The following is a 17,379-nucleotide window of genomic DNA, read 5'->3' as shown; positions in this document are numbered from 1 at the left end:
TTGGTATAAGTGGTCCATTTTCATTCTTTTGCACGAAGAGACTGTCTTTTCCCCATTGTATATTGTTACCTCCTATGTCATAGATTAATTGACCATGTAAGCATGGGTTTATTTCTAGGCTCTCTCTTCTATTGCTCTGTGTGTCTGTTTTTGTGCCAGTACCATACTCTTGATTACCATAGCTTTGTGGTATGTCTTGAAATCTGGGATTGTGATACCTCTGTGTTTGTTCTTTTTCAAGATTGCTTTGGCTATTTAGAGTCTTTTGTAGTTCTGCATAAATTTTAGAATTGTTTGTTTAGTTCTGTGAAAAGTCCTATGGGTATTTTGATGAGAATTGGATTGAATTTGTAGATTGCTTTGGGTAGTATGGATGTTTTAACAATATTGGTTCTTCTAATTCATGAGGATGGTATATCTTTTCATTTGTGTCATCTTCATTTTCTTTCATCAGTGTTTTATAGTTTTCACAGTACAGAACTTTCACTTGGTTAAATTTATTCCAAGGTATTCTGTTCTTTTTGGTGTAGTTGTAAATGGGACCATTTTCTTAATTTGTTTCAGCTTACTTCATTATGGTATAGAAATGCAACAGATTTCTGTATATTAATTTTGTATCCTGCAACTTTACTGAATTCATTTATTCTTTTTTTTTTTTTTTTAATTTTTTTTTAACATTTATTTTTGAGACAGAGAGAGAGAGAGAGAGAGAGCATGAACAGGGGAGGGTCAGAGAAAGAGGGAGATGCAGGATCTGAAACAGGCTCCAGGCTCTGAGCTGTCAGCACAGAGCCCGACATGGGGCTCGAACCCACGGACTGCGAGATCATGACCTGAGCCGAAGTCAGACGCTTAACCGACTGAGCCACCCAGGCGCCCCTGAATTCATTTATTCTAATAGATTTTTGGTGGAGTTTTAAAGGTGTTGTATATATAGTATCATGTCATCTGTGAGTAGAGACAGTTACATTTCTTCATAATCAATTTGGATGCCTTTTTCTTTTCTGATTGCTGTAGCTGGGACTTCCAGTACTATGTTAAATAAAAATGACAAGAGTAGACATTCTTCTTTTGTTCCTGAGAGGAAATCTTTCAGTTTTTCACCATTGATTTTGATGTTAGCTGTGGGTTTGTCATATATGGCCTTTATTATATTGAATTATGTCCCTCTATATACACTTTGTTGAGAATTTATCATGAACAGATGTCAGATTTTGTCAAATGCTTTTTCTGCATCTGTTGAGATGACCATATGGTTTTTATCTCTTCATTTTGTTAATGTGATATATAAAGTTGATTGATTTGTGGATATTGAAACACTCTTCCGTTCCTGGAGTAAATCCCACCACTTGATTGTGGTGAATGATCCTTTTAATATATTGTTGAATTTGGTTTGCTAATATTTTGTGGAGGATTTTTCCATTGTATGTTCATCAGGGATATTAACCTGTAGTTTTCTCACTCTCCTCCCCCCTTCCCCCCACACACTTTCTGTCTGTCTTTCTGTCTTTTTTGTAATGTCTTTGGCTTTGGTTTCAGAGCAATGCTTGCTCATTGAATGAATATGGAAGCTCTCCTTCCTCTTTTATTTTTGGCACAGTTCGAAAGAGTGGCTGTTAATTATTTAAATGTTTGATAGACTTCACCTGTGAAGCCATCCAGTCCTGGATTTTCATTTGTTGGGAGTTTTTTGATTACCTATTCAATTCTGTTACTAATAATTGGTCTGTTGATATATTCTGTTTCTTTCTGATTTAGTTAATTCATTTCTTCTAATTGGTTGTCCATTGGTTGTCCAATTGGTTGGTATATAATTTTTTTGTAGTGTTCTCTTATAATCCTTTGTATTTCTGTGATGTTGGTTGTTTTGTGTTTCATTCTGATGTTATTTGTTTGAAACCTCTTTTTTTCCCTTGGTGAATCTGGCTAAAGATTTATCAATTTTGTTTCTCTTTTCAAAGAACCAGCTCTTGGTTTCATTATTATTATTTTTTTAATGTTTATTTATTTTTGAGACAGAAAGAGACAGAGCATGAACAGGGGGGGTCAGAGAGAGAGGGAGACACAGAATCTGAAACACGCTCCAGGCTCTGAGCTGTCAGCACAGAACCTGATGCGGGGCTCAAACCCACAAACCGTGAGATCATGACCTGAGCCAAAGTCAGAGACTTAACCGACTGAGCTACCCAGGCCCCCCTTGCTTTCATTATTCATCTTCTCTGTTACTTTTTAGTCTCCATTTCATTTATTTCTGTTCTCATCTTCATTATTTCCTTCCTCTTACTAACTTTGGGCATTGTTTATTCTTTTCCTAGTTCCTTAAGATGTAAGAATAATTGTTTACTTGAAATTTTTCTTGTTTCTTGAGATAGGGCCGTATCCCTATAAACTTCCCTCTTAAAGCTGCTTTTGCTACATCCCAAAGATTTTGGACCATTATATTTTCATTTTCTTTAAAAAAAAAAAAATTTTTTTTTAACGTTTATTCATTTTTGAGACAGAGAGAGACAGAGCATGAATGGGGGAAGGTCAGAGAGAGAGGGAGACACAGAATCTGAAACAGGCTCCAGGCTCTGAGCTGTCAGCACAGAATCCGACGTGGGGCTCGAACTCACGGACCGCGAGATCCTGACCTGAGCCGAAGTCGGACGCCCAACCGACTGAGCCACCCAGGCGCCCCATTATATTTTCATTTTCATTTGTCTTTGTTTTTTTTTCATTTCCTATTTAATTACTTCATTGATTTTTTTGGTTAATAGCATGTTGTTTGGCCTCCATGTTTTGGTGTTTTTTGCAGTCTTGCTTGTAGTTGATTTCCAGTTTCATACTGTTGTGTTTGGAAAAGATGCTTTATATGATTTCAGTTTTCTTAAATTTATTGAGTCTTGTTGTGTGGCTTAACGTGATATAGAGAAGGAAAAAACTTGAAAAGAATGTATATTCTGTTTTTGGATGGAATGTTCTGTGTATATTAAGTCTATCTGGTTTAATGTGTTGTTCAAAGCCATTGCTTCCTTATTGATTTTGTGTTTGAATGATCTGATCGTTAATGTAAGTGAGCTGATAAAGTCCCCTACTATTACTGTGTTAATATCAGTTTCTCCCTTTGTGTCTTTTCATATTTGCTTATTTAGGTGCTCCTGTGTTGGGTGTGTAGATACTTACAATGGCTCTGTTTTCTTGTTGGATTGATCTTTATAACATTATACACTGCCCTTATTTGTCTCATTACAGTCTTTATTTTAAAGTCCATTTTATCTGATGTATTGCTACACTGGCTTTAAATTTTTTTTTTTTTTTTTTTTTTTTTTTTTTTGCTTCCATTTGCATGGTATAAGTTTTTCCAGGTCTTCACTTTCAGTCTGCATGTCTTTAGGCTTGGAGTGAGTCTCTTATGGGCAGCTATAGATGTCTTTTTTTTTTTTTTTTTTTTTTTTTTAATCCATTCAGTCACCCTTGTCTTGGAGCAGTTAGTGCATTTACATTTAAAGTAATTATTGGTTAAGTATGTACTTACTGCCATTTTGTTTTTGTTTTCTGGTTGTTTTTATAGTTTTCTGTTTTTCTTCTCTATCTCTCCTTGTGATGACCTCCTTCAGTGGTGTGCTTGGATTCTTTTCTCCTTATTTTTTGTGTATCTGGTAGAGGTTTTTGTTTAGTGATTACCATGAGGCTCATATATAACATCCTGTGTATGTAGCAGTCTATTTTATATTTTTAGTTGATGGTAAGTTTGAACACATTCTAAAAATAGACATTTTTGTTTTGTGTATATCATATTTTGTATCTGTTTATTTCATGAGGCCCTTAACTAATTTTTTAGATAACATCGATTTTACTACTTCTGTCTTTTAACCTTCATACTAGTTTTATAAGAGATTGATTTACTACTCTCTGTTTGCTTTTACTTGTGAACTTTTTTCTTTTTATAATTTTCTTCTAATTATGGTCTTTTCCTTTCCACTTAAAGAAGTCTCTTTAACATTGCTTGTAAGTCTGTTTTGGTGATGATGAACTTTTGTTTGCTGGGAAACTAGTTCTTACTAAATTCTGAATGATAACCTTGCTGGGCAGAATATTCTTTGTTACTGTTTTTTTTTTTTTTTCCTTTCATCAGTTTGAATATACCATGCCATTCCCATCAGAGCTGATACTCCTATGGGGTTTCCCTTGTACATGACTTGTTGCTTTTCTTTTGCTACTTTTTAGATTTTCTCTTTATCTTTAATTTTTGACATTTTAACTAATGTGGACCTCTTTGCGTCCTTGTTTGAGGTTCTCTGTGATTCCTGGACTTGGATGTCTGTTTTCTTCTCCAGGTCAAGGAAGTTTTCAGCTATTATTTTTTCAAGTTATTTTTCTGTGCGCCTGTGTGTGTGCTGTCTCTCTCTGTCTCTCTCTCTCTCTCTCTCTCTGTCTCTCTCTCTCTCTTTGGGACCCTTATAATACGAATGTTAGAATGCTGGATATTGTCCAAGAGATCTCTTAAACTTATCTGAGTTTTCTTAAACTTATCCTCATTTGAAAAAACATTTTTCTGTTTAGTGTGGGTGCTTTCTATTACTGTTTTCCATATCATTGATCCATTCTTCTGCATCCTCTGATATGCTGTTGATTCCCTCTAGAGTATTTTGCATTTCATTTACTGTATTCTTCAGCTCTGATTGGCTCTTTTTTATATTATCTGTTTGTTGAAGTTTCACTGAGTTTATGCACTCTTCTCTGAAGTCAGGTGAGCATCTTTATGATCATTATCTTGAATTTATAAGATAGTTTGCTTATCTCCATTTTGTTGAGTTCTTTTTTGAGGTTTTGTCTTGTTCTTTGATTTGAAGTATGTTATTCTGTCTCATTTTATTTGACGCTCTGTTTTCCTATGAATTAGGTGGAACAACTACTTCTCCTAGACTTGAAGGAATTGCCTTATGCGGAACATCCTCTATGTAGACTGTGTGTGTGTGGCAGCTTTGGCTGGCTGGCTTAATCTTTAGCAGGTACAGGCTGGTTGTCCCATGGCACTTTGTGCTGGGACTACCCTGGTGGTATGGCTGGAGCTGAAGCAGGTACACACCAGGGGATCCTGGTGCTCTTCATACAGGGGGTATTCTGGAGGGACAGTTGGAGCTGAAATGAGTGTGGGTTGGGAGTTCCCAGAGTGCTCTGCATAGTGGGTGCCCCGGTGAGTTGTCTGTAGCTGAAGTGGGCATGGGCCTGGAGTATGCTGGGAGATGCTAACCTGATTTTTAATTGTCTTTGTAAGGACAAGGAAAATAAAGCATGATTATGTAATATTCTTTATTGTAAGCATATGAACCAGACAGATTACACGTTAGCCTTGAAAACATTTTGTATATGATGACCTTTCTGGTGATACTTATTGTAATAAGGGTAATCGGTATTATTAATAAAGACCATCTATCTGACTTTTTTAAATATACTTTCTTCATTATCCAGATTTTTCTATAACTTTGAAGAAACCAGTTTTCTGAAACAGTGATCCGACGGGGAAGTGCTAGATCAGCGGTTGTTAACTCTGGCTGTGTATCAGAAAGCTTTTTAGAAATACAAGGACATTTTTGATAAATGGGTGTGCATTGGAACCTAGCACATGTATTTGTTTTTTAAACAAACTTTTTCAAACCTAAAACTAAAAATTATCTTAGGTTTACAGAAAAGTTGCAAAGATATTATAGATTCTCTTGTGCCTTTCATCTATCTAATATTAACATCTTACATTAATTACTATGATACATTTATCAAAACTAAGAAATTAATTCTGATATATTATTATTAGCTAAACTGCAGATTTTATTTAGGTTTTACCAGCTTTCTCACAATTGTTCTTTTTCTGTTTCTGGATCCACTTCAGGATACCACACTGCATTTAAGGCACTTGATTTTTGTTTTTTGGGTTTTTCTTTTGAAATTTTTATTGAGCGTATTGTAGGCTTATATACCGTTAAAAACTAATACAGGGAGGTTCCATGTATTCTTTATTTTGTTCCCTCAGTGGTAACATGTTGCCAAATTATAGTAGTGTAAGGTACAGTTGACTCTTAAATAACATGGGTTTGAGTTGCATAGGTCCACTTATATGTGGATTTTTTATGGTAAAATCAGTATAATATTGTAAATGTAATTTCTCTTCCTTATGATTTTCTTAACATTTTCTTTTCTCTGGCTTACTTTATTCTAAGAATGGGCATTGAGGAGGGCACCTGTTGGGATGAGCACTGGGTGTTGTATGGAAACCAATTTGAAAATAAATTTCATATTAAAAAAATAAACTGTAATGGAGGGAAAAAAGAATATAGTATATAATACATACATAAAATATATGTTAATCAACTCTTTATATTATCAGTAAGGCTTCTGGTCAGCAGTAGGCTCTAGTAGTTAAATATTGGGGGAATCAAAAGTTATATGCAGATTTTTGACTGCATTGGGGGTTGATGCCCCTAAATGCTGCAGTGTTCAGGGTCCTTGTATTTTTATAAGCTTCTAAAAGTGGTTTTGATGGATCACAACTTTTTTTCCAGAATATCAGTGTATCTTTGATACATACATACCCACTTTGTTGATTTTTCTGATTAAAATAACATGAGTTATAAATAATGTGTAAATAACTCGTGTTATTTTAATAAGTTGAAAGTGAATATTTCCCATCATTTTACTTCCCTGAAAAAATCTGTTAGAATTTTTATTAGTCTTTGAGATTTTTTTCAATGAATATGTAAGCATACGTAGATTTTTTAAAAAATTATAAAAGCAATATTCAAAAATTCCAGTAAGGTAGATTGGTAACTAGTAATTATTTTAATAGGTCTTTTTTCTGGACCTCTTGTATAATACCATAGTTATCTATTACATGTAGAATTTTCTTGCATAAGATAGTGTTCTGTATATATATGTTCTTTTTATACTTCGTATGTTATGGATGTTTTTCCATATCAGCATATGTAAGTTTATTTCATCCTTTTTAACTACATATAATTCTTTTATGTGACTGTATTATAATTGATTTAGTCTCCTGTTGACAGACATATAGAGTGTATTTATTTTTTGCCATTATAAAAGATACAGTGATAAACATTCTTGTACCTCCATCTTTGTGCACTTACTAGTTTTTCTGTAGGAGCCACTATGGTTTTAGGTCTATCTGGGTCTGTTTTAAGGTGTCAGTCTCTTAAAATCATCATACACATGTAAATTTGAACACAATATGTGATTGATTTGGTAATCCCCTAAAAATTAAGGCATTATATTATGGGATATTCAGTAGTCACATTAATACATTAAGTAACTATGCATATTCACTGCGAAAGTTGAGCAGGAAGTAAATTGAAATCAGGATATTGAAAAACAAAACCTTTAACCAAAGTTCAAGAAACTTGCCCTTTCCCTGCCAATGTAAGTAATTTAAGATTTGTTCCCATCTAGAACTTCATTTCGTTTCTCCATACTGAAAGGTCTATAAAGTTAGGTTCATATCTCTCATTTGTCATTATTTGCCCAGTGCCTGGGCCATAGAATGTGCTTTGTAACAGTTAGACAAATTACTATAATGGCTATCCACAGGCTACTCTGTTGATTTTTTCAGATGAACCCATTTCATCAGTCAAAAATTCATGTTTAGTTCAATCAGATAAGAAAATAGAAGTCAAAGCTTGTGTCTCCAGTCCCCCTAGAAATTCACTGTCTACTGCTGCTATCAAGGAGACTGCCTGGGATTGTCTTCCTAAAAACCCTAAAGAGCCAGAAAAGAAGATTTGCAAAAAGCCTAATCTGGTGGTAAAGCCTTTACAGCTGGTGAGTAGGTGTAAACACTTTGTACACTGGAGATCAGCATTATGGAAAGTAACTAAATGAATATTTCTTTTTTTAATGTTTTATTTATTTTTGAGAAAGAGAGAAAGTGGGGGAGGGGCAGAAAGAGAGGACAGAGGATCTGAAGTGGGCTCTGTGCTGACAGCAAAGAGCCTAATGGGCTCGAACTCACTAACCATGAGATCATGACCTGAGCTGAAGTTAGACACTTAAGTGACTGAGCCACACAGGCACCCCTAAATGAGTATTTCCTTACATCAAAATTCTATTCAGGAAAATCTTGTTTCAAGATGCATGATTTTTTAGAAGAGAGCAGAGTTTTGGTCTGAAATCACCTTATACGGCATTTATTCTTGTTTTCAATCTTTTGTATAACTAACTTTCAACTCTCATTTTAAAGTTTTCAGATGGGTTTGAAGATTTGCCAGTTTTCTCAGGATGATAAAGCCAATGGTCTGTCCATGTTTTTGAAAATGTGGGCTGGAAAACCCTTAAGGGCTTCAGAGGGAAGATTTGAGGAGCTTTGTTTTAGCTATATGTCTCAATAATTGCTGCAAATTGCCCCTGCTCGTGTACTCAATTATAGGGTGTATTTATTTTTTATTTTTCATTACATTTCCACACACAATTTTCCTTTTTTGTGTTCTCATCTTCTGTTATTTATTTTGTTGTTATTAAGGAATTAATTGCTTACACTTCTTTTCTTCTATCGTCTGTAACTGGCTTCTTTCATGGAAGGAAAACATTTTGTTTCAAGAGACTGCTACATATTTTACAGAGGGTGAGAGAAAAGTCTAAAGGAAAATAATAGATTTTAGAATGAAAATGTTTGAGAAACCCTATTTAAAACAATTTTGGGGGGGGGAATGCAAGCTGGTGCAGCCACCTTGGAAAACAGTATGAAGGGTCCTCAAAAAACTAAAAATAGAACTACCCTATGACCCAGCAATTGCCCTACTAGGTATTTATCCAAGGGATACAGATATGCTGTTTCGAAGGGACACATGCACCCCAATGTTTACAACAGCACTATCTACAATAGCCAAAGCATGGAAAGAGCCCAAGTGTCCATCGATGGATGAGTGGATAAAGAAGACATGGTGTGTGTGTGTGTCTATATATATATATATATATATATATATATATATAGACACACACACACACACACAATGGAGTATTACTCGGCAATCAAAAACAATGAGATCTTGCCATTTGCAACTATGTGGATGGAACTGGAGGATGTTATGCCAAGTGAAATTAGTCAGAGAAAGACAAAAATCTTATGACTTCACTCATATGAGGACTTTAAGAGACAAAACAGATGAACATAAGGGAAGGGAAACAATATAAAAACAGGGAGGGGGACAAAACAGAAGAGACTCATAAATATGGAGAACAAACTGAGGGTTACTGGAGGGGTTGCGGGGGGGATGGGCTAATTGGTAAGGGGCACTAAGGAATCTACTCCTGAAATCATTGTTGCACTATATGCTAACTGATTTGGATGTAAATTTTAAAAAATTAAATTAAAAAATATAAAAATAATTTTTAAGTTTTTGAGAGAAAGTGCAGGTGAGCATGTGAATGGGGGAGGATCAGAGAGCGCAGGGGAGGGAGAGTCCCAAGCAGCTTCCACGCTCAGGTCTGAGCCCAATGTGGGCCTCCATCCCACAGCTGTGAGATCATGACCTGAGCCAAAATGAAGACTTGGACACTCAACCTCCTGAGCCACCCAGGTGCCCTGAGAAACTATTGTTGATTGGAAGATTAGTGTGAAATTTATACTTTAAAGTTACCTTTGTTGGTAGGGTTGGGTAGGAAGACTGTCTTCGTTTAGCCTGAATATTTAAAGTACCATATTTTCAATTTTGAATGGGGCAGTTGTATAACATACTTTTGACTCTTAATTTCATAAGGCAGTTTTCATATATTAATGTAGGTAAGGATCACCTAGGGAATTTTTTTTAATTTAATTTTTTAAATTTACATCCAAGTTAGTTAGCATGTAGTGCAACAATGATTTCAGGGGTAGATTCTTTAATGCCCCTTACCCATTTTGCCCATCCCCTCTCCCATAATCCCTCCAGTAACCCTCTGTTCTCTTTATTTAAGAGTCTCTTATGTTTTGTCCCCTCCATGTTTTTATATTATTTTTGCTTCCCTTCCCTTGTGTTCATCTGTTCTGTGTTTTAAAGTCCTCATATGAGTAAAGTCATATGGTATTTGTCTTTCTCTGACTAATTTTGCTTAGCATAATAACCTCTAGTTCCATCCACATATTGTAAATGGCAAGATTTAATTCTTTTTGGTTGCCGAGTAGTACTCCGTGTGTGTGTGTGTGTGTGTGTGTGTGTGTGTGTGTGTGTGTGTGTGTGTGTGTACACCACATCTTCTTTATCCATTCATTCATCGGTGGACATTTGGGCTCTTTCCATACTTTGGCTATTGTTGATAGTGCTGCTACAAACATTGGGGTGCATGTGTCCCTTTGAAACAGCATACCTGTATCCTTGGATAAATACCTAGTAGGGCAATTGCTGGGTCGTAGGATAGTTCTAGTTTTTTTTTTTGAAGAACCTCCAAACTGTTTTCCAGAGTGGCTGCACCAGTTTGTATTCACACCAGCAGTGCAAAGAGATCCTTTCTCCACATCCTCTCCAACATCTGTTGTTGCCTGAGTTGTTAATGTTAGCCATTCTGACTGGTGTAAGGTCTCATTGTGGTTTTGATTTGTATTTCCCTGATGATGAGTGATGTGGAGCATTTTTTCATGTGTCAGTTGGCCATCTGGATGTCTTCTTTGGGGAAGTGTCTATTCATGTCTTCTGCCCATTTCTTCACTTGATTATTTGTTTTCTTGGGTGTTGAGTTTGATAAGTTCTTTATAGATTTTGGATACTAACCCTTTATCTGATGTGTTGTTTGCAAGTATCTTCTCCTGTTCTGTAGGTTGCCTTTTAGTTTTGCTGATTGTTTCCTTCGCTGTGCAGAAGCTTTTTATTTTGATGAGGTCCCAATTGTTCATTTTTGCTTTTGTTTCCCTTGCCTCTGGAGACGTGTTGAGTAAGAAGTTGCTGTGGCCAAGATCAAAGAGGTTTTTGCCTGCTTTCTCCTCAAGGATTTTGATGGCTTCCTGTTACATTTTGGTCTTTCATCCATTTTGAGTTTATTTTCGTGCATGGTGTAAGAAAGTGGTCCAGGTTTATTCTTCTGCATATCGCTGTCCAGTTTTCCCAGCACCACTTGCTGAAGAGACTGCCTTTATTCCATTGGATATTCTTTCTCCTTTGTCAAAGATTAGTTGGCCATATGTTTGTGGATCCATTTCTGGGTTCCCTGTTCTGTTCCATTGATCTGAGTGTCTGTTTTTGTGCCAATACCGTACTGTTTTGATGATAGGGAATTTTGTTTTTTTAAATTTTGAGATAGCACTAGCTGGGGAGAGGGACAGAGGGAGAGAGAGAGAAATCTCAGGCAGGCTCCACGCTCAACATGAGACTCAATGTCATGAACCATGAGATATGACCTGGGCCGAAATCTGGGGTCAGACACTCAACTTACTGAGCCTCCCAGTACCCTCTAGGGAATTTTTTTTTTTTTTAATTTTTTTTTTAATGTTTATTTATTTTTGAGACAGAGACAGAGCATGAACAGGGGAGGGTCAGAGAGAGGGAGACACAGAATCTGAAACAGGCTCCAGGCTCTGAGCTGTCAGCACAGAGCCCGACGCGGGGCTCGAACTCACGGACCACGAGATCATGACCTGAGCCGAAGTCGGCCGCTTAACCGACTGAGCCACCCAGGCGCCCCTCTAGGGAATTTTTTTAATACATAATTATGGGTCCCACTTCTAGGTATTCTGAATTAGTAAGTCTGGAATAAGCCTAAGAAGCTTTGTTTTTATAATTTCCCAGGTGATTCTGATACAGATGACTCATGAAATATACTTAGGGAAATGTCATCATAGAGTTTGAAATTTCACCCAAAGATTTCTTTTATTTCTTTTTTTAACTTGTAGCAATTGGAAGTTAATAAGTCACAGCTCAGCCTGGCAATTGCAAACCATGATATCCCACCAGATGCTGTACGGGACAAGAAATTATGCAGACTGCCACCATTAGATACCAGTACCCTTGTGGGGGTCTTTGTGGAGTATATCATCTCTCCTAGTCAATTCTACATCCGAATCTATAGCAGGGATTCATCAGAGTTACTTGAAGACATGATGATTGAAATGCGGTAGGAATCTGTTGTTTTCAGTGTATTTTTCATGTATCTCATTCTAAATCAGTACTTGTCAGCATTTTGGTTTTAGAGCTTTTAGCAGTTAAGGACTTGAGAGCTTTTGTTTACTGATATTTATCTTAGAAATTAAAACTGCAGCATGTAAAAAAATTTTGTTTAAAAAAACAGTAAGTCCATTTGTGTGGATATAAATAACATATTTCTATGAACAGTAACTACTTTCTGGAAATTAGAATAGTGACATTATTTTACATTTTGCTGATCTCTTTATTATCTGTCTTAATAGGGGAAAGTTTGATTTTAATGTCTGCTTTCATCTTTAATGTCTTGAGCTTCGTTGTTTTGATTGTAGTGTATGAAAACATCTGGTCACACAGATACATAGTTGTGAAGAGGAGTATTTTCTTGCTTTTGCCAAAAAAACCTATTTTTATTTTAGAGAGCATGTGAGTGGGGGTGAAGGGCAGAGGGGGAGAGAGAGAATCTTGAGCAGGCTCCATGCTCAGTCATGGAGCCTGATGTGGGATTTAATCCCATAACCCTGGGATCATGACCCAAGCCAAAATGAAAAGTTGGATGCTCAACCGACTGAACCACCCAGGCACCCCTCTTTTCAAATTTTTATTTTAATTTTAGTTAGTTAAACATACAGTGTAATATTGGTTTCAGGAGTAGAATTCACTGATTCATCACTTACATACAACACCCAGTGCTCATCACAAGTGCCCTCCTTAATACCCATCCCCCATCTAGCCCATCCCCCACCCATTTCCCTCCATTAACCCTCAGTTTGTTCTCTGTATTCAAGAGTCTCTTGTGGTTTCTCTGTTTTTCTCCCTTCCCATGTGATCATCTGTTTCTTAAATTCCATATATGAGTGAAATCATATGGTGTTTGTCTTTCTGTGACTGTCTTATTTTGTTTAGTGTAATACATTTTTGCTCCATCCACATTATTGAAAATGGCAAGATTTCATTCTTTTTGATGGATGAATGATTGCATATATATAGCACATCTTCTTTATCCATTCATCAGTCAGTGGACATTTGGGCTCTCTCCATAGTTTGGCTATTGTTAATAATGCTGCTATAAACGTCAGAGTGCATATACTTCCTTGAATCTGTATTTTTGTATCCTTTGGGTAAATACCTAGTAGTGCAAGTTCTGGATCATAAGGTAGTTCTATTTTTAACTTTCTGAGGAACCTCCATACTGTTTTCCAAAGTGGCTGCACCAGTTTGCATTCCCACCTACACTGCAAGACGGTTCCCCTTTGTCCTCATGGGAAAAGGAGTATTTTAGTAGCCTTTTTAGAAATTTGTGAATAATCTTTGATATTTAAGGAAATTTGTGAACATTCCAAAACTTGACAAGTGGTAGTTTCTTAAAGATTGGTTGCAATGTGGAATTTGAACTTTTCATACGCTGCTGTTAAAATTCATTGGTCTTCCTTTGTACTTTGAACAGATTCAGGTTTGGTTATGCTGTTTCAGGTTCCAGTGCAAAATTAAAATGCAAGTCTCCAAGTTGTAAAATTATTAAGTATTTCAAGACAGCAATAGCAGAACATTAAAGCAAGCATAAGGCACTCAGTGTAACCAGCCCTGAAAGCACCTTCATGTATAATTTCAAAACATCATGCATTGGAAAATACTGGTTCACTGAGTTATGTAGGTCTTCCAAATGTTGACACATTTCATCACATAGTATAAAAAATCACATTCTTTAATATCACCACTGATCTCATCAGAGAAGTATTACGTATTAGGAAGCTGTCAAACTCGTGGTGGATGCAACATTTCCAGAATCTAAATTTTCACTCGAAAGTCTTGAATTTTAACATTGATGACAAATACTGTCAGTGTTTTTCTTGAAGTGACAGGGTCACTTCATTTTTGAGAAAATGTGCATCAGATACTCAAGTCTGAATAAACATAGTTTGATAGTAGTCATTTCAAGCAAAAATGATGTTCCATGAAAAAAATGTCTAGTTCCTCTTCCAAGTAAAAATGTTCCACAAAAACAGCTAGTTCAGTTCTCAGATGCATAATTGCTTTTCTTAAGACAACTTGAGCAGTGTTTTATGTGTCTATTACTTCCTTTTTTGTCACATAGAATATTGAAAAGATGGTCACTCAGTGGTTGAGATTTAATATGCTTAAGTTTTATTGGTTTATGAAGGACATTCTTACGTGACATTGGCCTCTTTTTTTTCTTCTTCTTTGTCTTTTGTTGTGAGTGCATGGCGGTGACAAGTGACTGCTAGTAAAGTTTGGTGACACTGCCTTGATTTGGCTAAGGCACCTTGCTTTTACACCTTCATTACAAATGTTAATGCAGTGAAAAGGGCAAATAACTATTTTCATAGTAACACTAAAATATTAAATTAGTCTTGACCTTATGGACTTGTTAAAAGGGCATCACGGTCCTGGGGGTTTGTGAACTGCACTTGGAGAACGACTACTCTAGTTAATCTCTTTTATCTGCTGAAATATCATGTCCTTTCTTAGTAAAACACCCTGTAAAATGTGTACATTTGCAGTCACTTTAGATTTATTCATGAACAACAGTGTCTGATTTTTACATTGATGTCGTATATAAGAATAATGTATTTATTTATCCAAGAGCATTCCATCTTTTAATCTAATTTTACTGCATTATCAACTCCTCTCACCCAAGAACACCTGGTATAATGTAAGTCACATAATAAACACTTAGTAAAAATATTATATATTCCATTCCAGTATGCCTGTAAGATTTCGTACATGTTTTAAAGCACACGTACTGGCTGTATGGCCTTGAAGTTACTTTTAACTCTGGGCCTAGTCTCCTTATCTCCAAAGTAGGGATAGTACTCATACCTGCCTCACAGAGTTGGGAAGATTCAAGCACTTAGAATGGAGTCTAGCTTGGGGCGCCTGGGTGGCGCAGTCGGTTAAGCGTCCGACTTCAGCCAGGTCACGATCTCGCGGTCCGTGGGTTCGAGCCCCGCATCAGGCTCTGGGCTGATGGCTCAGAGCCTGGAGCCCGTTTCCGATTCTGTGTCTCCCTCTCTCTCTGCCCCTCCCCCGTTCATGCTCTGTCTCTCTCTGTCCCAAAAATAAATAAACGTTGAAAAAAAAAAAAAAAAAAAGAATGGAGTCTAGCTCACCTGTTGGCTGCTATTGTTACTAATACCACATCTGCTGTGTGCTTGGGATTTGGGCATGAGCAGTATGAGGAGAAGACAGACATGGTCTTTGCCTTTGTGAACACCACGATTATCTGGGGATACAGAGAGCGGATAAGTGGGGTACTGCATGAGGCAGTAATTCTGCCTGTTGAAGGTGGAAAAAAGCTTCACAAAAGGAGATATTTGAGCTAGGCTTAAAAAACAAGTAAGAATTTGCCAGTCAAAAAGGTGTGAGTGGGTATGTGTAGATCCAGTCACTGGCACCAAGGCCACTGTTGACAACAGAGTAGCGTGGTGTTCTGGGAGCAACAAATAGGGGAGTGAAGCACCACTGCATGAGGTTGGGTGACAGTGACTGAACGTGAAACTGGAATACTGGGGAAGAGCTGGAGTATGAACACCATGGGCGGGAATTCTGACTTATTCTGTAGACAGTGTGGAGCCTCTGAAGGTTTAAGAAGGTAGGGGAATCAGCAGGTTTGTATTTTAGCAAGATAACTCTCGTTGCAGTGTGGAAGATGGGTGAGTGAACAGGAGAGCATCCATTAATATGCTAGTCTTGGTAAGAGAGTGAGAGTTGAAAGAAATTGGAAAAAATTTGGGGAAGTAGTTGTCAGGTCTTGGTGACAAGAATGGGTTTGAGAAAGATGAAGGAGAAAAGGAGAATATGAAACCTGTGTTGACTTTAGAGATTGAGTAGGTTTGAGCCGGGGCTAGAAGTTTACACCTGGTGCATCTAAGGTGACCATGGAGTAGTGAATTGACAATGTTGAGTGGACAGTAATAGTTAGGATTAGGTTTAGCCACTGCTACAGAGACATAACTTAGCCTAAGACATAGTACCTTAAAAAAGATAAAAATTTATTTCTTCTTCCCATAGTAGTCCATATGTAAGCAGTAAAGGTGGATAAGGTAGCTCCCTGGTGTTAGGGACACAAGTGTTTTCTGTCTTGCTGTCCCAGACAGTGTGTTGCCCCATCTACATGGTCCAGCATGTAGCTCGCCATCACATCCATGAGATCCTCATTTCAGCCAGTGGGAAGGAGAATGAGAAGAAGGTAGGTGGTTGGAGATGTGCCGTTTTCTTTGAAAGACATGAGCTAGAATTTCTATACTTTTACTTTAATTGTGGTAAAATACACATAAAATTTAACCATCCTAATCATGCACACTTTTTCTCACATCTCATTGCTCAGGACTTAGTATTCACATCTAGATGCTAAGGAATCTGGGAAGTCTGAATGGCTATATACTCAGTTAAAATTTGGGATTCTATTAGGAGAATGAAAATTGGGGAACAACTAGCATCTTCTCTGTACAGCTGGAAATAAAGTTTTAAAGTTCCGAAGTGATTCAGAGTTTAAAGATCAAGATGGAGAATCGTTTTATTTGTAGTGGTATAAAGATATGAAAATGGATGAGATGGTGTACAGAAAGAATAGTAATAGTTAATGGGTACTTAACTGTATTTGGACTCTGTGCTTAGCATTCATCTATTTTTGCTAAGGTTTTATTGTCCTCTCCATGCTCAACAAGTAAACTGAAGCACAGAAAGATAAAGTCACACAGCTAGTAAATGATGGAGTCACGATTTGAGCTCATGTGACTGGGCTCAAAGCCTGAGCTCTTATTATTTTATACTTCCTAAATGTAAGATCCCAGAGAACCTAAACTTTAAAGGCAATTAGAGAGCCAATATAAGAATAATTATTGACAGAGAAGAAGTAGGAGCAAATAGTGTCTTGGAAACTAAGTAGGATAGAGTTTGAAAGAGGATAGGATCAGGGTCATGTTGCAGAGAAAGAAGTATATCGAAAGCTGGCGAGACAGGCTATTGGATTTGGGAATTAAGGGGCCATTGGTGTCTTAAAAATGTCTGTTTTAGGAAGTGCTGAGGAATAAAGTTGGATTGCATTTTGTTCAGAGAATATGAGGTAAAATGAGTGTATAACTTTCCATGTGAAGAAGTTTATTGATGAAGAGAAGGGATTTGGAAAAGAAAGAGGAAAATAAAATTAGTTGGTATTAATAAGCATTAACCAATCAGGAAAAGGAGGATTTTTTTTTCCTGCTTTTTGCCAAGACTTTCTTGGTCTTGATGCATCAAATGATATTTTCTCCCTCTTTGAAATTCC

At 36.8% G+C, this 17,379-nt stretch overlaps 1 protein-coding gene across 5 annotated transcripts in view; it reads left to right on the top strand.

Moving 5' to 3' along the window:
* The window catches only part of TDRD5 (tudor domain containing 5), a 106,495-nt gene that overhangs the window by 55,783 nt on the left and 33,333 nt on the right, over positions 1-17,379 (top strand). For all 5 annotated transcript variants that reach the window (XM_045452726.1, XM_045452725.1, XM_045452723.1 and 2 more), the window contains 2 exons: positions 7,601-7,809; positions 11,846-12,066. In XM_045452726.1, the coding sequence (XP_045308682.1) occupies positions 7,601-7,809; positions 11,846-12,066 (430 nt within the window). The remainder of the gene's footprint in view (positions 1-7,600; positions 7,810-11,845; positions 12,067-17,379) is intronic.

Source organism: Leopardus geoffroyi, chromosome C3, assembly GCF_018350155.1.
Source record: "Leopardus geoffroyi isolate Oge1 chromosome C3, O.geoffroyi_Oge1_pat1.0, whole genome shotgun sequence".
Taxonomy (NCBI): Eukaryota; Metazoa; Chordata; class Mammalia; order Carnivora; family Felidae; genus Leopardus; species Leopardus geoffroyi.
Note: the sequence above shows the minus strand (reverse complement) of the source record. Positions and strands in the feature narration are given on the sequence as shown.